General features: G+C 43.4%; 1 protein-coding gene across 2 annotated transcripts; it reads left to right on the top strand.

The window, feature by feature from the left end:
* Window positions 1-512: 512 nt before the first annotated feature.
* Window positions 513-19115, top strand: LOC308113566 (alpha-1,3-mannosyl-glycoprotein 4-beta-N-acetylglucosaminyltransferase C). 2 transcript variants are annotated; one of them, XM_080469950.1, is made up of 5 exons: window positions 513-650; window positions 13202-13279; window positions 13485-13635; window positions 17436-17690; window positions 17781-19115. In XM_080469950.1, exons 2-5 carry the CDS (start codon window positions 13205-13207, stop codon window positions 18671-18673), a joined length of 1374 nt encoding a protein of 457 aa, XP_080326076.1. In that variant the 5' UTR covers window positions 513-650; window positions 13202-13204; the 3' UTR covers window positions 18674-19115. The 2 variants fall into 2 exon arrangements, with proteins under 2 accessions (XP_080326076.1, XP_080326077.1); XM_080469951.1 differs by lacking the exon at window positions 513-650 and adding an exon at window positions 12305-12443.
* The last annotated feature ends 4958 nt before the right edge of the window (window positions 19116-24073 follow it).

The following is a 24073-nucleotide window of genomic DNA, read 5'->3' as shown; positions in this document are numbered from 1 at the left end:
GCATTCACAGCATTCACAGTCAGTCCTCACGCCATGGCTGTTTTCCATCAACGGGAAAAGTCACTTGTTTGGCATTAGTTCCCCCGGTGACTTTAAAAACAAAGACTGAAGCTGCTGTAGCAGTAATGTGACTGTGAGGATCTGACAGTGGAACCTGAGAATAACCCTTTAAATTCCTAACTTGTTTGTTTAAAAAAAAAAAAGAAAAAAAAAAAGTATTTTGGTCAGTTCAGCCTTATTTAAATAATTATATACCTATAGGTATGACACAAAGTAGTTCTTTACGCCTTAAATTAACCTTTCAAATTGTAAGTATATATTGAATGAAATCATCACTTAAAACACTATATTAAATCATCCATTATCTTCCTTTAAAAGAACAAGTCGTGTTCTTTCTTTATGGTAGGTGGCGCTGTCTATAAAAAGCTGCGCCGGTTCTCCCGCTGCGGGTCCTCATGCTGCGGGTCCTGAGTCTGCTGTCTCCGGGTATGCAGAGACGCCCTCTGGACTGAGAGCAGCATGTTTCCGGGACAGACGCTCGATTCGTGGGATCGTCTCTCAGCGGACCGCCGAGCCTCTTCAGTCCGTTCCGGAACAGCTGGACGCGGGACGCGGAGCGGCGGCGGCGGCGGCGGAGCGCGCGGACGGAGGTGAGTGTCCCTGAGACCCTGTCTCATAGGACCAGGCTCTGCTCCGGGGTTTTCCCCGACATGTGACTCCACTCACCTGTCCAGCAGGATTAGGACCCACAGTGCAAGGTTAAGGTCACATTAGTATAGAAATGAATTGACCGAGGCGAACAACAAGTTGCATTTTATTTTGAAGAAATGTGGATTTCATGGACAGTTTCTGCCTGATGTTGGAGGTTTTATTTTGTTTATGAGTGCCAAAGTTATTTTAAGGTAATGGATTCGGTCTACAGAAGGAGTCCAATGAAATGTTCAGAGGTCCAGTTTGACCAAATTTATTGAGGCGGAGCTGAGGAGGAATGTAATGTGTGACTCTATAGGGTATTTAACGGCTGACTGTCGGATCAGATGACCAAATCATGAGTTCAGTGAATCGGGATGTTTATTATCATCAGGGAACTGATAATATGTCTGACTGCCAAACGTATCTTCTCTCATTTACTAAATAAAAGTCAGGCTCAGTGGTCAGTTGCTCAAGTTAATTAATTAGTTAATAGTAAATAGTTACTGATTACTGATTCTCTGAGAAAGTAATCCTGTTACTTTACTGAACGCATATTCTTAAAGTTAATTGGTTACTTAACTGTTTAGTTACTTTACAGAAACAGGATGAACAACCTGAATAAGCTATGAAGCAATAGACCAGCCCCCCCCCCCCCCCCCCCCCCCCACCCCCGACCTTTGAGCCTCATTCTGTTTGCTCAGCATATTCCATCATATAATATTCAATCAAATAAAACTGTCTTTTTCAAAACCTGTTTTGTTTGTTTCACTCTTTTACCTTTATGCACATTGAAATGTGATTCAAAACAACTTAATGACTCGAAGGGAGTCGTTGAACTTTCAAAACTATTTTCTGCTCGTTGCATCTTATTTTGATAAAACAAAGCAAGTATGTCTTCTCTTCTGTTCATATCCTAGCATATAAAATACAAATCTTTTTGTCTGTGTATGCCTTAATTCAAATAGATGTAAATAGAAAACAGCAGTAAAGTAATTACGATCAAAGTCTGTCCTGACTGTATTCCAGATGATTACCATGATATAGCCTGAGTTTCATCCAGATGTGTGCAGATGTCAGGTGGAATTCTTCACTGCAGATGAGTTTCCCTCCCAGGCAGAGTGCACAGTGGATACTAATGCTTTTACACCTTTTACCGAGTCGAACTCAAAGTAATGTTGGTAAACACTGGCTGCCGGGGCTCTGCCGGGGCTCTGCCGGGGCTCTGCCGGGGCTCTGCCGGGCTCTGCCGGGGCTCTGCCGGGGCTCTGCCGGGGCTCTGCCGGGGCTCTGCCGGGGCTCTGCCGGGGCTCTGCCGGGGCTCTGCCGGGGCTCTGCTCTCTCCTGCATCTTGTTTGTTGTTTACACCGACGTCGCTACGAGACACTTTCACAACACTAAATAATGGCTTAGTAACGCTGCCCGCTTGCGGGGAAGCAACTGTAATCTAATTATTGTTTTTGCAAATGTAATCCCTTACTTTACTGGCTACTTGTCTGCTTGGAGATCAACCATCAGCGCCAGCAGGGGCCCAGCGTCTCTCCATATAAGTTCTGTGTGACTTCCTGTGAGAATCTCCTGACGTCTGTGATGAGAAAAGTAACCCCAACCCACTGAGCAACAGTGGTCCAGAGGACGCCTCTAAGACGTCTTCAGGGGGGCCCCAATGAACGCTTTTTGTACGTCTTTCTTGGACATATGCGTGGACGTCCTGTTTGGACGTCATATAAACGTCCGAACAGGAACTCTGGATGATGTGACGGAATGGAGGAAATAAATAAAACATGACACCACCTTGGGTCGAACCCAAACCTCCTCCATGACGGGTATGTCTCCTGTCCACTGGGCCAACTGTGCACCTGAATGCTTTCCAGTCCTGACAATACGTTTGTCAGCATGTCACTTGTACACGTACGGAGGAGTTTTAGGGTCACTGAAGGAAAACAAAATTCGGAGGTTGAAAAACACAAAACCTTCGTGTGCTTCAGAAAAAGTCGAAAATCAAAGTCAAGATTTATTAAATTTTCACGGAGAGACGACGTCTGTCCCTCATCGCAGCCCGTAGATGTGAATCCACATTAAATCACTTAATTCTGACTATATCGGGTTGCTTACTGCTCCTGGACGTGTGATTTTACACAGGATTTCCTTGATTAATAAGAACATTTAATTAAGCAGCCGGGATCCGAGTCTTTGTCCTTCGTACTCGATGAACTTCCTCTACAGAACCAGGCAGCAGCTGCTCTGTCTCTTCTAGTCCTGATACTGTTGATAACTGTGTTCCTCTACAGAACCAGGCAGCAGCTGCTCTGTCTCTTCTGGTCCTGATACTGATGATAACTGTTCCTCTACAGAACCAGGCAGCAGCTGCTCTGTCTCTTCTGGCCCTGATACTGATGATAACTGTTCCTCTACAGAACCAGGCAGCAGCTGCTCTGTCTCTTCTGGTCCTGATACTGATGATAACTGACCGTGTTTATGAGCTCCATTCTGTCCTGAAGCATCTTTTCATCACTTCATTAAACCGTCTGATGCAGTTTGTAGAAACAGTCACAGCGCTGGCATGTGGATGGACAGACTTGTTTTTCCACCGTGAAAAAAAAAAGAATCTCGATTTCGATTTTCGACTTTTTCTGAAGCGCATGAAGGTTTTTGTTTTTTTTTAGCCTCCAAATGTTTTTCTTCTTCTTGGCCCTAAAACTCTTCCGTATATATGACGAGCTCAAAAAGGTATTATGAATCGATGCTATCTGGGGCACAACGTTTAGTCACAGCCCTTGTTTGAGTCCATCATACATACGTGACATGCTGAGGAATTTATTGTCAGGATTGGTCCAGTGGTCAGGAATCGTCCCTGCATGAAAGAGGTCTGGGTTTAATCCTCGCTGCTGTTTCTCACTGTGTCATGTCATCCAGAGGTCTTGTTTTGGACGTTTATATGATGTCCAGACAGGACGTCCCAGCGATGTCCAGGGAAGACGTACAAAAAGCTTTCGTTGCTGCCTCCCTGGCCGCTGTTGCTCAGTGACAATCAGCTTATTAACAAAACCAACAAAAGAAGATTGTTCTGGGTGGATGTGAACGTGTTCGTCTCCCGGCGGGCTGGTGATACTGGACTCTCACTCTACTGAGATTCTGTCTTCTCACTTCTGATTGGAGTGAGTCCGTCTGCTCAGAAACTTTAGGTTGTGTCTAATAATGCTGGTTGACAGTGGCACTTTAATTAGCGCGACAGTTTCTGAGCTCAGTAGAGTCACAGGTTCTGTTTGCTGCCAGTGGGAAGAATGAACAGAAATGACCCGGATGAAATGCTTAATGGTCAGTTTTCCTTTCCTTGGAGAGGGACATCTGCTCCCCGTTTTCCCTCAACTTTCTATGTCATGTTCTCTCATTTCGTCCGTCTCGACAAGTTTCTTTCTTTCACTTTCTTGGTCTCTCTCTCCTCTATCGTTCACAGTCTCAGCCGGCTATCTGTTTCTTTCCTCCCACTCCTCTCTATTACAACGTTAACTCTCACGTCTGTCTGGGCTGTTTGCCCCTATAATGCTCAGATTGGATTGGCTCACGTAACTGGCATGTAGTTTGTGTGCAGGTTTACTCACCCTGTAGGTTTACAATACAGGAAAGAGAAGTTGAGTTATCTGAGTCCTCAGACTGTGTGGGGAAACACCTGATTAGGAGGGTGTGGCGGGCGTGAACGGTTCCCGCCTTCCTGGGTTACATTCAGCTCTTTTGCTAAGGGTACAAGATAGTGCAGAGCTGTAATCCCTGGCTGTGTGTACTTGTCACTCAACACAAAGGTTGGAGCAGGTTAACTTATTAAAGAGTGTCTGAATGGACTGGTTAGTCTACCGCTTCACATCATACTCGTTTCTCATTGACCTCCCACAGTTTGTGTCCCGCAGTCTGTTTTAAGTTTTGAGTGAACACAAACTGTTTAACAGCAGAAGGAAGCTCTGCTTTGTTCTTCATCATCCTTCTTGTCATGGTCGTCTTCCTCATCAGCACTTCCTGAGGCCTATACTACGAAGTGGGATTTCCTCTTAATGAAGTGACTTCAGCGATGCAGCCATGGTTTTCTGTAACACTGGTTCATTTCTTACCGGGGTAAATCACCATGGTAAATTACAGTGTACAGCAAACCTGCTCCAGAGCAGGTTATGTGATTCTTATCCAGGACATAACCTACTCTGGGGCAGGCTCAGCAAGAAACACTGCATTGTCAGGTACATATACACAAAATACCAAAAGAGCAGGGCCCGGTTGTTCAAAACTCGGTCATCGTTTAACCAGCCGTTAACTTAAACAGCACTGTTATCTTGTTGTTCAAACCTCGGTTAACTTTAACCAGATGTTACCTTGACGTTAAACTTAACCCACCTCCGGACCTCCACTAACTGTTTACCAGTGGTTAACTCTCACCACGGCGTTCACTGGCAGCGCTGCGTTCATGATACCAGTTCAACAAAGGAAGGAGAGGGTGGAGGACTGATAGAGTCAATACTGTATTTATAAATTAGATAATAAATTAGTAACTTCAAATTAATAACTCGAGACACAGAGTTACTATCTCGTTCCCTCGTATTATATTTTTTCACCAATGCTGCTTTCATCCCGTCATATTTGCTGTTATGAAGCTTTAGAAGCCTCGTTTCCACGGAGCACATTAGATATTGGTGTTTTCTAACTAAAGCATGTGAAACACAGACGTGTTAAACTCACCTTGGTCCAGAAACAGAGGATCTAATTCTCAGCAGCTCTGAATCACGTATTCCCTCTTTACCATAAATAAAGGAGCTTGGGGCTTATCTTTCAACATTTGGGCATTCCATAGTGAATTTCTGCTTCTTTCACTTTATTTCTCACTTCTATTTATGTGTCTGAATCAAAAGCTTCAAGATGGAGGAAAGGAGGTGTAGAATGATAGAACGCTGCTCTACAGCCGTTTCCATGGTAACCTAGGTAAACACTCTGATTGACAATAAAAGTTCTCTTTCACATGAAGCCGTTAAAAGGCTCATTTTATGGCAAACAAATCCAAGCTTTCATCTACAGTTGCAGTGTTGTGCCTGAACGAGTTCAGTGAACGCTCCTTCATGAACTCGTTCATATTTTGGGTGAACGTGAACTGAGCGTTCTGTATTTCTGCCTGATGACCGTCACTGTGAGCGGCGCTCATTCTGGCGTTAGTGAGCGGCGCTCTCACGATTCAACGTTGTTTTAGAGAGGTGCCAGATTTCCGAGCCTTCCAGTGGAAAACCCGGCTAAGGCTCACCGTAAACGGGCCTGATCATGTAGGGGGAAAACAGCCAATCTGGCAACAGCAGCCACCAGAGTGGCACCACCGCAGCCGTCATCCAAATGTGAAGCATCGCAGCAAAAACAAGTCGAAGACAGCAGCTCTACCTCAGACTCTGTCTCCACCATTAATACTTCATCTTCGTATGGTTGTTCATATGGTCGTTCTGGACGATAAGCCGCTACTGGACGACTCGGCTTTTTAAGGGTTAACGAGCTTCATGCTGCTGATACGTGGGTGATGCGTTCAGGTGCATCACGTAACTCCAATATTTCTTTTTCTTCTTTTCCTTTATGAATCTCGTGGCTGCGGCTTATATTCCGGTGCGCTCAATTATCATGGTAAACCCTGGTACTTAAAAGAATTTTATGAAAAAGTCAGTGAAGATCCAGGTGGAAAAAATCTTACCTTATTGTATAAACTTCGCCCGCCGGGTCTCAAGAAGCAGCTCCGTACATCAACAACGTCAACATCAAACCTGAGAGGCTCATTGAACCCGGCGAGCCTTTCTAGGTATGTGCGAGTAACTAAAACATTCCTTGAGGGTTTTACTATTTTAAGTTGTAATTTGTTTGTAGAACCTGCCTGGTATATTTCCCTTTTGCACCTTAAGAACTACGGTCCGTTTTTTTTTTTGTTTTAATAATTCCTCATTCATAAAGTCCATTCAAGCAGCAAGTTTTTCCTCATATTTTTGAGAATATACTGTCGGGGTGGGGAGTTGCAGCTGCTACTAGTGAGGACTGAATGGGTGCAACAATGGAGAAATACCAGTATTGTGAGGGTAATAGCTCACAGCAACATATTGGAAAAAAAAGAACTTTGAACTAGTTCATGTAGAAACTGAACTTCCCCAACACTGTACAGTAGTATGTAGTTTGTTTAGTAGTGACTGATGAACCAAACAGTTTGTTTCATTATAAAGAAGTTCTGTGGAGCGTCTCATAGCGGAGCAACACAGCCTCATGCAGACCTCTCCCTTCGTGAATTAAATGATCTCGTTCCCTCGCTTTATTCATGTTTTCCCTCTCTGGCCTCTCAGTCCACATTCTAGATGGTTCTCTCGGGTCAAAGTTAAAAAAAGAAGAGGCAACATGAAGCCTCTGATCATCCAGCTCAGTTTTCATCTTCCACTTTAATATCCTGGTAGCAGCGTAGTCTGTCATGTTTTATGGTCGTTTAATAGAGCAGATAAAAACACTGCGCTGCCTCCACCACAATGTTTAAGACAAAACACAGAAGCACAGAGATTTGAAAGTGGGCGGAGCCTTGGGTGGAGCAGCGTCAGGGACGCTAACCACTGTTGTTAACCTCACAGTTAACGTTGACGGCGACGTTAACTAACGGGAGGACTAACCGTGTTTTAAACAACGCATTTTTAACGGTCGGTTAGCTCACGTCAGTTTATATGTCCAATGAATTAATATTGTTTTATTGTCGTTAATTACTGATCCCGATGGAAAACGCTTTGGAGTTGATAACCGATTTATAGTACCACTTATCAGGATTGCGCATATCTGGCTTTGTCAGTCAAGATGACGGAGAGATATCCCGGCCAAAACAAAGACCTGAAGCTCTGGTCACATGCTGACTATCATTTCTGTGCAGATCTAATTGTTCCAGCTCGTCACAGACAGATTGACTCCTTCAGGGTCACCAATTAACTTTAAGAGCTGCCGACTGAGAAGATCAGCCGTGGGCTGGAAAATCAAGGTCAACGGATTTCAATGAAACTTTCCATATTTGTTCCTTTTGATGAATTAAAACCAAATTAAAGGCCTTTACGTCAAAATTTATTTTGGTTGCTTCATCAAACAAAACTACAATTTTCAGAGTAAAAACTTATATCCTGATATAAAGTAAGCCATGTCTGGAAAGCACAAGAGTTGTATTTTCCAGGGATGTGTATAGTTTGTTGTTACTTTGAAAACTCTTCTGTATATGTTCCTGAGAAGAAGGTCAAAATTCAGACTGCTCCCATTCCCACCAGAGCCAATATCAATCATGGTAGCTTGTTTCCAGAGCAACCAAAATATATTTTGACGTAAAGCTACTTATTTTTGTCGTAATTCATTAAAAGGAACACATGCAAAGTTTCATTGAAATCCGCTGACCTCAACTTTCGCTTTTAGAAGTTATTACATTATAGCATACTTTTTTTATTGTCTAAATTAGCTCTTCCTAAAAACATATAAAAGTCGACAACTTCATCATCACAAGCTTTGATTTATTTGATTGCAGAGTTCGGCTGCACTTAATAATTTGTCCACATTCCTATCTCCAATCTTTGAGGTTTTTTAAGCCGTATGGATGAAATCAAAAATGATAGCATGATTGTCACAGAGGCTTGGGTCTGGATCCAGTAATCCTGAATCAAAAGTCTTCATACTTTTTATATCTACAAGTTTGTTCTTTCTACACACGTTTGGACATTTTTATCTCCAGAAATGTGAATGTTCAGTGTTTCAATATGTAACCGAAATCTTCGTGCAGTTACTTATTCATAACAACCCGTAGAGTCAAAAACATTCCATGTAAAAGTACACTTAAGACAACTTTATTTATATAATACATTTCAGTATGGCGATGACTTGAAAGTATTTTCATGTTCAGATTAATGGCAAGAAATTAGGATAAGAACAGAGGAAAATCAATCGCATCAATGAAAACATGTTTAAAGAACTCTGGTAGAAACTCTTCAATCTAAACATAATGAATGGAAATGGAGAGACTGACTGACAAAATGTGAAAATTCACAAAAAAAAACCCAGAACAGATTTTACAATTCATCTGTAAATCATCACTGAATTTTGATATTTGATAATAAAGACCAACAGGAATAATGTTTTCTACCATAATGAAGAGCCTCTTCAAATCATTAAGAAAGTTTGGATTCACTTTTTTAAAGAAGGTTTGAGAAATGTTGGCGACTTTAAGATCGGAACATGGCGGATCGATTATGTCATGTTTATGTCAGCTGGAGTGTGTGTGTGTGTGGAAAATCCTCTTCAGCTAGTGTCTATATAAACAGCCGCTGACAGCACGACACAAAGCAGATTCAGGGGATCACGCTCACACCACCACACTTTTACTGCAAACTTTTCCAGATCCGACTATCCGTGGCACCTTGTGAGCCTGATTTACTAACGCAGTGGGCCCAAACTGGCCCCGACCAAGACGCTTCAATCCGGCCTGCCAAACCACCAAGCAAATTACAATCATTTCAAAGAAAGTGTTGATTCTCTTTTTAAACAGATTTCTTCAGAGCGGACACAACAGTTGAGACCCGAGCTGAAACATCAGTCATGCTGCCATGAACTCCAGCTCCCCCGTTGCTGTCAAAGTCCTCTCAAAGCCACGCTGTCCGGGAGAGTTTGTAGAAACATGAATAATCCAACAGCTATAGGAGAGGTTTTTTGGCATTTTACTGTATTTTGCACCAAAAGGTTTTATTAAAAATTGCTTTATGTTGAGATTGTAGGTTTTTTTTGTAAGAATTGTATGGTTTTGGGAAAATATTGACAATTTCATCACATGTACTCTTTGCCACAACGAAGGAAATCCTTAAAGTTTAACTTTAGGGTTTTATTATGCCACTAATTTATGGGTCCGACCCACTCAAGATGAAACTGGGCTGTTTATGGCCCCTGAACTAAAATGAGTTTGACATCTCTGTACTTAAGCTTTGCATGTTGAAATAAGAAAAGTTGATATTGTGAAAAAAAACTGATCGTCATTCGGGACAAACTGACGGCGAAATAACACACACAATTCATTTATTTTTATTAGATTAATGCACAAATTGCAATGTGATTTACAATGACTGGAAAGGTTTGCAATGTTTACAATTGTGGCAATGTTTTGTGCGTTTTAATCAGAAGTTTAATTCAGAAGTTCCAATCAGCTCATCTGAGAGTCTGCTGGTTCTGTGGGGAGAGGCATTTTCCTCAGCCGGCCCCCCGTGACGTTGATTTGTGAACTTTTCTGTGTTGTGCTTCTTCTTAGAGCTTTTAGTTTCTCTTCTATTTCTCCACAGCATTCACTTTGTGACCGACCGTCTCTCATGCTGCATATTTCTTTTGTTTTTGTCTCTGTAACACTCATGTGCTCCAGCCAGTACCGCTATAGCAAACACAAACACACTGTTTGCATATAATGTCACTGTTGCGCTGAACTGCAGCGCCTCTCTCTGACTCAGTGTGTCAGGTTGTGGGTGCGGCTTCCAGGCTGAAGCCAGCAGCTCAATTGCATCAGGTGTATGTAAAAAAGTGTATCTTTAAAAGTAATTTAATATGGATTTATAAGAGTTAAAATCTGCTAAAAGTTCAAATCAATATTGAGCAGTGATTTAAAATGCATTTCAGTTATTTAGAGAAAAGCGCTTTGACAGTCTCCTGGCCTTCCTTAAGAGTCAAGAGAGCATTTATGAACAGCTGGACCAATTGAGGGATGAAGAGCTTCCAAGGAATGACACCCCACCTGAACAAAGGCAAGCCAGAACCAGAGCCTCGAACCAGTCGAGTCACTTTATCTCAGGATGTGTTGTCTGTGGGGACATCAAGCATAAGAAAAAGCTGCAAAAAGTTCGGTGGGCTCAAGTTCACAGAGAAGAAGGAGGCAGTACGAAAACTGGGAGCCTGCTGGAGATGTCTGGAGCTCCATGATGATGAGAATTACTGCAAAACTTCATTCCTGTGCAACAATCCTGCGTGTGAGGAAAAGAGAGCCAAAGACCACCACTATTATCTGTGTCCCTCTGCTGAAGCGTTCAGAAGCAGCGCAAACCAGAAGAGGCGCAATGGCAGCATAGTGGGAGGTGGTAGCAGGAGGAATTACACGGAGGCCCAAGAAAAACTCTTCGGAAAGCTCCCACCTGATTTGGCCCAACAATGCCGAGATGCTTTCAGCAACACAGCGGTAAGCGCCTCTCATGCTGCAAAGAGTCACTCAAGCCTGCTGGCAGAGAGCAGCGTCGTGGAGTGGCCTGTCATCATGATGCTTTTGGAAGTGACTGCTAATGCTGGACAAAGGATTGGGACTTTGATTGACCCGGCTTCTGATACCAATTATATCACTCATGAGGTAGCAGGTCGGCTTAAACTCAGAAGTGAAAATGTCTTGCTTGTGGTCCATGGTGTAGGAGGCATGAAAGCCGTTGTGAAAACAAAGCGGTACCTTTTGAAAATCCGTGTCAGAACCTCAAGAGGCACGTTCAGTTCCCACCAGCTGGTTTGCTATGGCCTAGACAGGATCGCAGACATCCATAGGCATGTGTCAGCTAGAAAACTGCAAAAGTTTTTCCCAGATGTCCCGCTCAGTGACCCGGTAAGGCCAAGAGAGATCCACCTCCTCATAAGTCACAAGGAGGGTCAGCTGGCACCACAGAAAATCTGTACAGTGGGGGACCTCGTGCTTTGGGACGGCCCAATGGGAAAAACTGTTGCTGGCACCCATCCAGAGTTTATAGAGGAGGTTGCTGTATCAGCCCGCAGAACAAGAACACACTTCGCAAGGTCTATGAGAACTGCTGCTGGGAAATTTGAAGATCACACCTGTGTAGTGCCCATTCATTCTCCGCAAAGCCAGCAATCCGCAATCGCTATCCAACCTTGGGGCTTGTCCGGGAACTGTCAGCCAAGCAGTAAAGAAAGGACTCTCGCTGAAGAAAGGGAGCTGGAAGTGGTAAAGAACGGCCTCACATACGCAGGTGCTGATGACCACAGTAAGAAGTCTCACTGGCATGCCAAGTACCCCTGGTTGGAAGACCCAGCCACATTACCAAGCAACAAGGGTGCAGTAGAAATTACATTCCTGAGAACGGAGAAGCAGCTGGTCAGGGAACCAGAGTGGAAGGCCACCTATGCTGCTCAAAGTCATGAGATGGTCGAGCGCAGGGCTTTAAGGAAGTGGTCTAAAGACATCCTTCAGGCTTGGACTGGTCCAGTGTGGTACACCAGCCACCTCATCGTGCCCAACCCACACCCCATCTGGAACAGAAGTAAAAAGTGCAGAGTGGTGATTCTAAATGAACTCCTGCTAAAGGGCCTGCATCCAAGCATCCGGAGGGACCTTCAGTTCACGATCCTCCACCGGGGTGTCCAACGTTCGGTGGTCCTGCTGGCAGTGGAGGAGCAGGCAGGAAGTCGAGAATGGAATCTCTGACCACTGACTAGATAACTGTGTGCAATCTTTCCAGCGAGTTCTGTGGGAAGATCGAGTGGGAGGTGTTGCGCTGAACTGCAGCGCCTCTCTCTGACTCAGTGTGTCAGGTTGTGGGTGTGGTTCCCAGGCTGAAGCCAGCAGCTCAATTGCATCAGGTGGAGGTGATCTGCTAATCAAGGAGGTTTGGAGGGATTCACTCAGAAAGCAGTGAGCAGGGAGTCTGGACTGCAAAATCTAGAGGAAATGGAAACTGCAACAGAAAGCTTGCATTAAGAACAGGAAGGAGGAGCCGGTGAGCTTTGGTCATGAGTGTTTCTTGCATGTTGACTGCCCTGAGCTGTTGTTAGGCGTGTGGTTTAAAAGGCTTTTAAAATGTTATGGTAACATGTTGGTGGGAGTGACATTTAAAAAAAAAAGTGTATCTTTAATTAATTAAAGTAATTTAATATGGATTTATGAGAGTTAAAATCTGCTAAAAGTTAAAATCAATATTGAGCAGTGATTTAAAATGCATTTCAGTTATTTAGAGTATTTTTTAGTATGGAATATGTCTACTTTCTCTTACCCATTTCTTACTTAATTTAATGGTTATTTATTAGTCTAAGAAATTATGTATTTGGATTCTTCAGTTGCATTTCAGTCTTTGTGTTTGTATTTAAAGGTTTTTCACCTGTTTGGCCGGGTCAACTTTCAAATAAAGGAAATAAAGGAAACAAAGTGGTCATTGAGTGAATTCCAGTCTGTCTTCTGATGCAAGCTTCCCTTTCAAGTGGAGGAAACTGTAAACTTAAACCTCACAAAAGTGAGGAGGACTTGACAGTCACTTAAGACAATTCATAGCTGGTCACCTTTTTAAACTCACACTAACTGAAAGTGCAGTGTGTGTCGCCGTGAGCATGCAGCCGTCAGTGAGTCAAGTTATTAGTCTGAACTGGAAACAGTCTGAGCTTAGTGTCATTCAGACTGAACCTTCTGAAACATTGATTCACTCTGAGCTGAATTATTTACTGGAGCACTGGCTGAGTTACTCTCTGTGGGTGTGTGTGGCAGGCAATGCGACGTCTTTTGAGGAAGAAGAATGTTGTGGTGGCTGTGCTGCTGATCATCGGAGGAACCTACCTCTTGACGGTACACACACAAACACACACACACACACACACACACACAAACAGGTCGAACAGGTTTCCACTTTGATCAATAATTTGCAGGGAACTGAAACAAGAAATTCATGTTCTGCAAAGTACAAAAACACAAAGTTTGCTTCCTCATACTTAATGTAAGTATGATCGTGTTTCTGATAATGAGTCTGTACGTCCTGCTGTGTGTCTTGCAGGCTCTGTCCCAGTCGTCTGAACGGGCTCACGGTGAGCTGAGCTGGCAGGCCGACAGGCGGGCCAGTAAGGAGTCGTGGGTGGAGCAGGGAGACTTTCTGCCTCTCAATGTGTCCTATAAACTGCTGGCCGGAGCGCCGACCGCCCAACAGAGTCAGTGCAACTTCTTTATTTTTAATCATGTGATGATGGTTGATGTTAGCTGGAAGTGTTCATTACAAATACTCACAGTTTGCTGTTTGCAGTGGTTGAAGTAGGTCTCAGCAGCAGCATCTCTCTTACAGACGGACTCGCTACGATATCGCTGCACATCATCTATCAGATGTATGGTAGAAAGATTCAAACGTCTTGTCCAGTTTATCAGGCGCCAGAGGGATGATTCTGTTTCCATAAATGTTGTAAATGATTGAGTCAAGAGTGAGCACACACTGTGTGGAGACATTTATATTGCGCCTCTAAATATCACAGGTCTTAAAACATTATGGCCCCAGAGCTGATGCAACACTGCTGATAATCACACTTGTAATCCTTTTCCTGAAGCAAATCATTTGTGAATTTCATCACCAAATATAAGGCAACCCTTACATTTATCTCTCAGTTCTGATTGAATAGATACAGCTAGTTGTTTTATTATAATGCTCATGTTAAGAGTGCGCACTCAGAAAACACAGTGTTCATACCAGCCTCATTAAAGAGCAGATTATCAGCTCTTGTGTGGGTGAGATCAGACTTTAGGGACACATTCACAATCCAGTTGGTCAGGTTTACTACGAGTTGCACTTTTACGAGATGCTGGCTAAAATAGAAAGGCTCCCCGAGCTTTGGGCACAATACATCAGGTGTGATGGGTTTAATGGAAGACATGCAGTCTATTTAGAGCAGGGGTCTCCAACCTCGGTCCTCCAGGGCCCCGGTCCTGCAGGGTTTAGCTCCTCCCAGTTGCAGCACTCCTGATTACAATGAAGGGCTCGTAATTGGGCTTTTTCACAACCTTGGTGATGACGTCATCATTAGGTTCAGGTATGCTGTAGCAGGGAGGAACTAAAACATGCAGGAATTTGTAAACATAACCTTTGCCAAGTTTAATTCCGATAGAGTAAAGCAGAGCAACATTAGAGAGGTTTTAGTTCAGACTTGTTTTGCCTGACTAGGCAAAATCTCCAAAATGACCATGTTGGGATCATCTGTGCCATTTTAAGTGTCTCATGTACTAAACTATAAATTTACCTTTATGTGACTGTTGGTGAGTTGACTTGACTAATTCACTCTCAGTTTTTGGCTTTGAAAAAAATGTCAAAGAGTGAAGTTTATAACTGAGGCCCCAGGGGCACAATAGAAGTCCTGATGCATACACCACTTCCCTTGGAAATGTTATGGTCTAAAGAAAATGAACTTTGTGCGTACTGTTCCGCCAACTTTGAACCTTGCGTGTGCACTTTTTGGAAACGGGGAAACTGGCAGTACAGATGGTGAGGTGGAGAATTCATCTCATACATTTAATGTCTTCATATATCAGACTTACAGATCCACGTGATCATAAACAGCCAAGCTGCAGTGTTCCAGGTGTTCATTCATATGTCAAACTTTCATCTTCAGATGAAAGCGGTGGATAGAACTGATTGATTATCAATTGTGACAAAGTGTGTAACAATCAGTCTAATTTCAGAGTAACCATAACTAACACAGTGACAGCTGTGAGTAAAGCTGCACTATGAATGCTGTGGCACCGCCCCGCACTCGGGATGCTCTGTTGCTGGAGACGACCTCCTCATCACCGCTTCCAACTCCAGAGCGACTGAGGACACAAGACAAAGTCCACTGAGGCTTTTCACAAGTCCCCATTTATTTACCATTTATCCACCAAATCTGTGTCTCCTTTCCTTGCCAGACTGTCACACCAATGGGGGCTATTTCCGTGGCCTGGCCCCCACAAAGGTGCCATGCCACTCTTCTCTTGGCCTCCACCTCCACCTTCTTCTCCACCCCTGCAGAAACAGAGGCTCTCCCACTATTTACAGTGGTGACGACATGCTGCTCATCCCTAGTTTCTATTAGGGATTCTACTACTGGGACACCAAATAAGATCCTTTTCCTGGCCTCCATCTTCCTCTTGACTATTCCACTCTCTGTAAAATTCCTTTTCCTCGTCTTTTATGTCATGATTGATCGTAAAATGCCAACAATCAGCGGGCTAATTGATATTCTTGAGATACTTTTTGCATTGACCATTTATGGAAGAATGTAGGCGTGTCGAGGGTGGGATAAACTTTCAGGTGGGCTGCCATCTATAAAAGGAAAGTATGTGCAGGTGTGCTTACGAACGGTTTTATAAATCCCATTATTTTTCAGCTCCTGGGTGCGCGTACACTTTTAGTATGGACTCTACACAAGGATTTTTTTAAAAATATAGGACCCAGGTCTTTATACATATGCTCTGCGAGTGTGTGCAGAAAGCTCTTTGTGCTCCCACAGATATGCGGGGCAATATCTCAGCAGTGGATTGGTCAATCTGGGTGATTGACACATCCATTGAACCGTCAGAGCCAATAGAATTGAGTGGTAACCCACTCACGAATCTCACCTTTTAACGCCATTTGCTAATCATAAGGAAGTGAATGCACTGTGAGCCATTTAAACAAAACCCTGCAGCCATCCCCCCGCAAAAAACAACCTTTTCCAGAACTCCTCCACCCAAATGGGATTGCTGGAGTCGTCTCAGCTTCAGCCTTGTGTGTGGCACAACGTAGCAGAGCACTAGTGATTAAAATGTGGCAGGTGGTTTGACTCGGTGGTGCTGTACAGATTTTGATCTTTGATAATTCATTTGCTTGCTGTTGGAGTTGTGTTGGGTGTGGGTACAAAGGTCTTGCTGTACATGTGCTTGGAGCTGAGTTTTCCCTGTGTAATTTGATGTGCAATATGACTAACTTTCTACATGATTAGTGCACAGTTTATGCTTATTGTTGCAGAGCTTGCCTCTAAGCCCCCTATTGAGGGGCTCTGAAAACGCTACATCATGTGGATTCAGACTTTTTTCATATTTCTTTTGACTTCTTGCTGGAAGAGTATTCTTTATTATGTACGTCAAGGACATAATAAAATCATTGGCATATATTTATGGCTGTTGGCAAGATTACATCAAAACTACTGCACAGATTTTGTTGAAACTTTCACCACAGATAGATATTGGGCCACGGAAGATTGCATTAAGCAATTCACTTGCAGTGCTACAGACTAAAGTATTTGCTAATTTAGATAGATGATAATCTCATTCCTGAACATTTGTTCCATCAGCGATTAGTTTTTTTATTTGCGGCAGCTCAACTTTTCAAGACAGTGCTCAGGAATTGAGCATCTCTAGTTTATTCTCTACTGCAACACTGAACCTCAGATGCGCGCACCACACCTTTCTGATTATGGTACGCAGTACACAAGATATTCAGCTCAAGTGATAAAGATGAAAAGTTTACACAGTACGGAATGTAAACTTTAACACTATGATGTCACTGACAGGGAAGAACAAAAGCAGTTTCATGCAAAACAGAGAGCAGGTTTGCGTTTCGACCTGATGCACAAAAACCACAAACTCATGCTGCCAGTTACCAAAACCTCCACTGAACGAAGAAAATATTAAATTCAATAGATCTGATGATATATTGATAGACGTATCACTAGCCATCTCATTGGGATAACCATAAGTCATCAGAATTTGGATCTCAACCAACATAATCATGCACTTAGCAATACATTACAATATCATAATACTTGTTGGCATTTTAGGAGCCATACTGTTAACTCCAAGTTACACACTCACAGGCCAGATTGGACCCACTGACATGCCACTTTGGGTTCATTTACCATATTTTTGACATCCCTTCTCTTGGCTGCAGCTGCTCCTTAAAGCTACTTATCCATTGATGATGAATAATAATGAATTTTCTTTCATTTTTCAGAATATTTGGCTGTTGGTCTATCCTCCATAAAGAGAAAGAAGGGCAGTTATCTTGTTCCCACCCTGCAGTCTATCTTCTCCCAGTCATCTCCAGAGGAACGCGCCTCCATGGTGGTGGTTGTGCTACTGGCAGACTTCGACGTCGACTGGAGAGTCGCTATGGTGACTGAATTAAAAGACGAGTTTCTGTTTGAACTGGAAAAAGGCCAGCTGGTGGTCCTGCATGTTTCAGAGGAGTTGTACCCCCCTCTCACAGGTGCAGAGTACATATGAACCCATTTATATACATAATATTTCGCATGTGGAGAGTTTTGTCACACTAATGTCACTTTGGCGCTTCCTGCAGGTCTCAAGAGGAACTACAACGATGCTCCAGATCGTGTGAAGTTTCGTTCCAAACAAAACCTGGATTACTCCTACCTGATCCATTACAGCGCAGGTCTGGCCAGCTATTACCTCCAGCTGGAAGACGACGTCTCCTGTGCAAAAAACTTTCTCACAACTATCAAGAAACGTGTTGAAGAACAGGAAGCCAAGAAGGCCACCTGGGCAACGTTAGAATTCTCTGCCCTCGGCTTCATAGGGAAACTCTACAAGTCTGTCCACCTTCCCCTCTTGTCCCGCTTCCTGTTCCTGTTCTACCAGGAGATGCCCTGTGACTGGCTGCTGAGTCACTTTCGAGAGGTAATGACTCAGAAAGAGCAGATCCTTCTCAAACCTTCGCTGTTCCAACACATGGGGACTTTCTCCTCATTCCGGGGGACTTACAACAAGCTGAAGGACAAAGACTTTGAAGAAGGTTTCTACATCAATCCCTCAGCTAGAGTCTACTCTGACATGTCAACTTTCCAGGACCATGTGCCGCAGCTGGCATGGAATGCTGGGGAGAAATTCTTTTGGGGGCGCTCTCCAGAAAGAGGGAACTATTTGACAGCCGTGTTATCAGAGCCTGCTGTGGTCACAGACATCTTAGTGGAGACGGGGTCAGATGGGAAGGACCTCCTGGAGTCGGCTCAAGTGGAGTTAGGTCACGGTGTGGTCACCATAGAGGCAGAGCAGAGCTGTGAAGTGTTCCAATCAGTCGGAGAAATCATAAACGGGCGGTTTGAAATGCAAGGGATAGACCAGAAGTACAAAAATGCCTCTTCCTGTTTGAGGATACACGTCACAGCGGCACAAAAGGACTGGGTGGTCGTTCGGAAAATCAGAATAGCAACAAAGCCCAGCACACCTCCATAACTGCGTGACAGTCATGTTGTCCGGCTGGTTGGAGAAATATGTCTCGATCTGCTGGAACTGATGCAAAGTCAATGTAAACATGTGCCTTGTTGGACGTTTTCTTTTAGAAACACTGACCAGTGCTTTCTGACAAATGTGCTCTCTGTACTATCTTTTTGACCAAACAACGACTTTGATTTATAATGAAGTGATTTTCAATGAGTGGGCATTATACGACTCCATGTTAGATCTATTTAAACGATTGCACTGGTTGGTACAGTCACTGGAGGAGATTGTTTCTGATGGAGCTCACAACAATCAAAGCATTGGTACAAGGACTCCTGTTGGCATTGCGCTGTGGTGTAATTCAGGGACGTCCTGCTTCTCACAACTGATGCTGGATTACAGCTGATTTACATTGTTAATAGTTTATATACACACTTGAGGCAAAGATGCAGGCTGGATGTTAGAGCTATTAGACGTTTTATCCTCAGCTTGAATACCAAGCACACATAGAGGGTGCTATGCATGAGCCTAACTATGGGTCTTACATTGTCCAATTCATACTTCAGGTCAACAGTTTAAGTCTTCCCCTTTCTCTCAGCTGCATCAGTGGCTCAGTTTCCTCTGCTTCACCTCTTTACAGCAAATAACACAGGGATTAAAGTAACAAGATATTTGTGAGGAAAATATTCATCCTCAGAGTAATAATCAGCAAATAACTGATAAAATACTTTATAATACCCCCCCCCCCCCCCCCCCCCCCACCCCTTGTCTGCTGCTCCACTACGGAGGCCATGTTTCAAAATTCTTTTTTCTTTTTAAATTTTTTTATATATATATATATAATATATATATATATATATATATCCACACACAGGTGTCAGATCTGTGGACGGTTTTATACTGTCTGTGGATACACACACACACACACACACTGAATTTTCTGCACTATATGTACAATCCTTCAGTGAAATTCAGGCGCTGATCCTCTTGGTACTTTGGCTGAGCGTTCATTGCATACTGCAATTGCATTGTTTTTGGGTTTTTTTCAGAAACAGTGGAAGAAAGGCCCCCACCGGTGATGGTGGTTGTTGTTCATGTTTGAGGTGGTGCATCAATATGCCGTATGATGGATGACGACAGCTGGCAGCAGCGTCACGGGGCAGAAAGCCTGAAAATGAGCAAAAACAAGGCAATGCTGGCCATTCATAACTGGATCTGGTTATCCGCTGAAAATCCCCCTGTGGTTCTACAAGTGCCTTCAGCTCAGTACTGCGGTGTCTAGAACCAAGTCACATGATATGCACGGTTCAGACGTTACAATAGATCCACCTCCCTGAAGCTTGTTTTATTCTTCATGCAGCCGTGAGGTCTGTGTGACTTGATACGCACCAATTGCATTAGCCGCCGCTGTGAGGTTTGTGTGGCTGTAACGTGTCTGCGTTTTGTCACTTTGTTTTATTTTGACTCCCCTGTCTTGTGTGTGGTTTTGTTCACTTGTCCTTCCTGTGGTTCTCTCCGTTGTCTGATCTGTCACTTCCCCTCCTCTTTCTTCCTCTTGTTTCCTGTGTCAGATCATCTCCGTTAGTGTTAACAGACATTCTGTATCTCTCGTGTTACCCAGGGTGTCCTCCTCCATTCCTTTTTTTGTGTTTTTCTTTTGTACTTTGCTGGTTTGCAGACTAATGACTTACCCATTCTTTAGGAAATAAACTCTGTTTCTATCTAAACTCTGTTGTGAGTCTGGTTTTGCATTCGCCATGCACCTGTGACAGCCACTTCCTGAAAAAAACCACAGTATTCGATGAAGGCTCAACCAAAGTGCCAACAGGGCCCCCGTGTGCTTAGAAAAGGTACGGTAAAGAGGGCTGAATAAAATACAGGACTGCATCGAATTTGAAATATTGAAACATATTTGAAAGTAAAATACTTTTGGTTTGTCAGAAACTGACAAAATAAACCATAAATAAAGGGATGTGAAAATACAATACTACAATACCTCTGGCTGAACAGCCTCATAAAGCAGTTGGAAAATGATTTTCCAGCAACAACATAGTGAAGTATTGTGCTTTCAGTCCCCCTGTGGCTGGCTTTCTCCTCGTCTATGTTTTGTAGTCCTATTAAAACCAAATCTTCAATCCTCCTCGTCGGCTCTGCCATTCTTTCTGCACGTCTCCATCCGTGTTGTCAAGAAAAACTTGGAGGAGCACGAACCAGTACAGTATCACAAGTCAAACGTGAAAAGGGGAATTAAAGCAGCCAAGAACTCATACAAACAGAAAATAGAGCAGAATGTCACCGACAACAATCCAAGACAGATATGACAGCGAGTATAATCCAAAAGGTCTCATCTTATTATGCCACAAGGGGAGAATCTTTGAACATTCCCATAGTGCATAAATAAATGTGTCACTTCTCATGTTTCAAACATGTTTAGCATGTAGCCTCGCTACTGTGTGAGCCCAGAAGCTCATTAGCATGTAGCACGGGTTGGAGTTGCACCTGAACGCATCACTTAGGGCTAATAGTGTGGCAGTACGTAATAAAGGGGCAATATGTGATAATGTAATACATTTTCACGTCATTATGTAATAACGTCAAATTTTGTAACAATGTGGTGTATTTTGCAATAAAATTCTTAAATGCATTTTTAACTAGACTTTGCCGGTAGAACTCGGTAGAACTGTTGGACACATTGGAACAGCTATTGCACCACAAAATGTGGGTGTTCCCTTTTTTTAAAGAAAATATAATTTGGTGCAAAATGTAATAGATCTTGTCCTTTATCCACGGTTCTATGTTTAATAATTAGGTTAAACTTTAATCCCCTTGTTGGACTAGCTTTATAGGTCACTCTTTTGCACATGCACTTGCTCCCCCATATGAGACCCGTTCCATAGTTCTCGGTACCTGAACGGAGGGGTGACGAAAAGTCACTCCACCGAAACACCCAACCATTTGGTACCATCCACAACTTCCCAACTCAGCACATAGAACTGCAGCTTTTCATCACCTTTCCATTTCGCTGCCTGGAACTACAGAACAAGGAGGAGCTGCAACGCAGCCAGCAGCTGATTGGTAGTGATGATCGTCACTCTCGTCTTGCTCGCAATATTTAAATAGCTCATCTGTTGTGAACCCTCCCATTGTTGTTTACATATGCCGCTTTGTGCACACTGGTTGTTTTGCTGACTCGGCTTATTGAAACGTCGGCACGCTCCACAGCACCGCGGTCTTTCGACGAGGTGCAAACCTTTCTCTCCCTAACAGGAGGTTGAGTGGGAGCTGGATGCTGCAAAGTTCTACAAACTGTGTCAAAGTGAACGGAGGCCCTCGACTTTACTCGGACGACTGCAACTTCGGCTTTGGTCCAATGCTTGCTGTTGTGTAATAACGTTACACACCTGCGTCGCTACACGGTGTTCACAACCCCGGCTACATTTTAACCGCACTCTCTGTGCTGTCACCGCGCAGCAGAGTTTGGTCTTGGTGTGCTTTGCCTCACTACCCCGGCCCGCCCCGGCCCGCCCCGCCCCGCTCCAGCACCGACTGCGTAGTGGGTCTGAGGCTAGAGTCTTCTGATACTGGTCCATTTGCTTTTACAGATTAATACTCACCTGTGGTCTGTTATTATACCATAATAAGGGTTCCACCCACAAGATAACGGCCTTGAGCGCTGAACATGATTATCTTGTTAGCACAAGATATTAACTTTTCCCCACAAAATATTAACTTGTGGGAACAAGATCTTTTAACAAAATACCACCATTTGGGACTTTAGGGGCTCTGTTAATCTAACTATTCTGCTGCTAGATTATGTGCCTGAGCATGGTCAGAGTTGTGCTTACATTTATTCATATTCATAAGTAGAAGTAGGCTACAAGTTGATCAAGTCCATACTTTGCATGGGAATGCTCATATGCACTCACTACATACACACTGATGAAAAATGAGACTCCAGGACTTTCATCTTTTCTTTAAATGGTCAAAAAGGTCCAGAAACAACCCAAACTGTTATATTATGTTTACATGATGAAATCACATGTATAGTGGAAAATTGTACAAAATCAGAGCTTCATCAAGATTTATAGATGAGAATATTTTTCAAATTGGACACAGCTCTTTTAATTCAAATAACATTTTCAGTTCTCTGTTTCTGCAGGAACATTTGTTGATTATCAGACAAAAAAGTAAAATAAATGAGGACAAAGGACACATAAGGTTAAAATTGAATATCATGTTACTGAGTCAGTAAGATAAAATATAAATTTTTTTTTCTACATTTACCTCCAATTTAGATATTAAATCAAGTATATTTTTCAGTTTGGGGAGTTGATAAAAGATTCACTGAATAATGTATATATCTGAAGATTCCGAATGTTTTGTCAATACTGGTTAACTCTGAGTAAAGGCAGGTTCCTTCCTGTGGGTTCTCCACCTTCCTGTGGGTTCTCCACCTTCCTGTGGGCTCTCCACCTTCCTGTGGGTTCTCCACCTTCCTGTGGGCTCTCCACCTTCCTGTGGGTTCTCCACCTTCCTGTGGGCTCTCCACCTTCCTGTGGGTTCTCCACCTTCCTGTGGGCTCTCCACCTGCAGGAAGGTTCTTAATGGTGCCATGTGATCTGGGTGACGGTGCTCAGACTGACACCCCCGCGACACGGAAACGGATGAGAGGGAGAAAATGGATGGATGGATGGATGGATGGATGGATGGATGGATGGATGGATGGATGGATGGATGGATGGATGGATGGATGGATGGATGGATGGAAAGGCAGGTTCCACCTGGACAGGTGAACTGTTCAAACAAAGTTTAAATGAAGCTGAGAGAACAAACTTCACTGTTAAAAACATCCATCCATCTTCTACATCACTTATCCTGTTCAGGATTGCGGAGCGCTGGAACCGGATCATCTTACTATGTGCCAGAGCAGGAACCCCCTGAACACACTCAGACACAACCACACTCCCATTCACACCGAGGGGCAATTTAGCATCACTAATTAACCCCACGTGCCTGTGTTTGGACTGTGGGAGGAAACCGGAGTACCTGGAGGAAAATCACACACACACACACACACACACACACACACACACACACACACACACACACACACACACACACACACACACACACACACACACACACACACACACACACACACACACACACAAAGGGGAACATGCAAGCTTCACAGAGAGCGGTCACAATAATAATAATAATAATAATAATAATAATTAATAATAACAATAACAACAACAATAATAATAATAATAATAATAATGATAATTTCCTGTGGGCTCACCACCTGCAGGAAGGTTCTTAATAGGTGCATTGTGATCTGGGTAACAGTGCTCAGACTGTCACCCCCACGACCTGGAAACGGATAAGAGGAAGAAAATGAAATGAAATGAAATA

Source organism: Lipophrys pholis, assembly GCF_963383615.2.
Source record: "Lipophrys pholis genome assembly, chromosome: 8".
NCBI classification, from domain to species: Eukaryota; Metazoa; Chordata; class Actinopteri; order Blenniiformes; family Blenniidae; genus Lipophrys; species Lipophrys pholis.
The sequence above is the reverse complement of the archived record's forward strand: the minus strand, read 5'-3'. Positions and strand labels throughout refer to the sequence as shown.

Excerpts from the sequence above, each read along its gene's own strand:
- LOC308113566 (XM_080469950.1), top strand. The coding sequence starts at position 13,205 with ATGCGACGTCTTTTGAGGAAGAAGAATGTTGTGGTGGCTGTGCTGCTG. Across the intron at positions 13,280-13,484 it reads GAGGAACCTACCTCTTGACG|GCTCTGTCCCAGTCGTCTGA; the intron begins GTACACACACAA and ends TGTGTCTTGCAG. Across the intron at positions 13,636-17,435 it reads AGCGCCGACCGCCCAACAGA|AATATTTGGCTGTTGGTCTA; the intron begins GTCAGTGCAACT and ends TTCATTTTTCAG.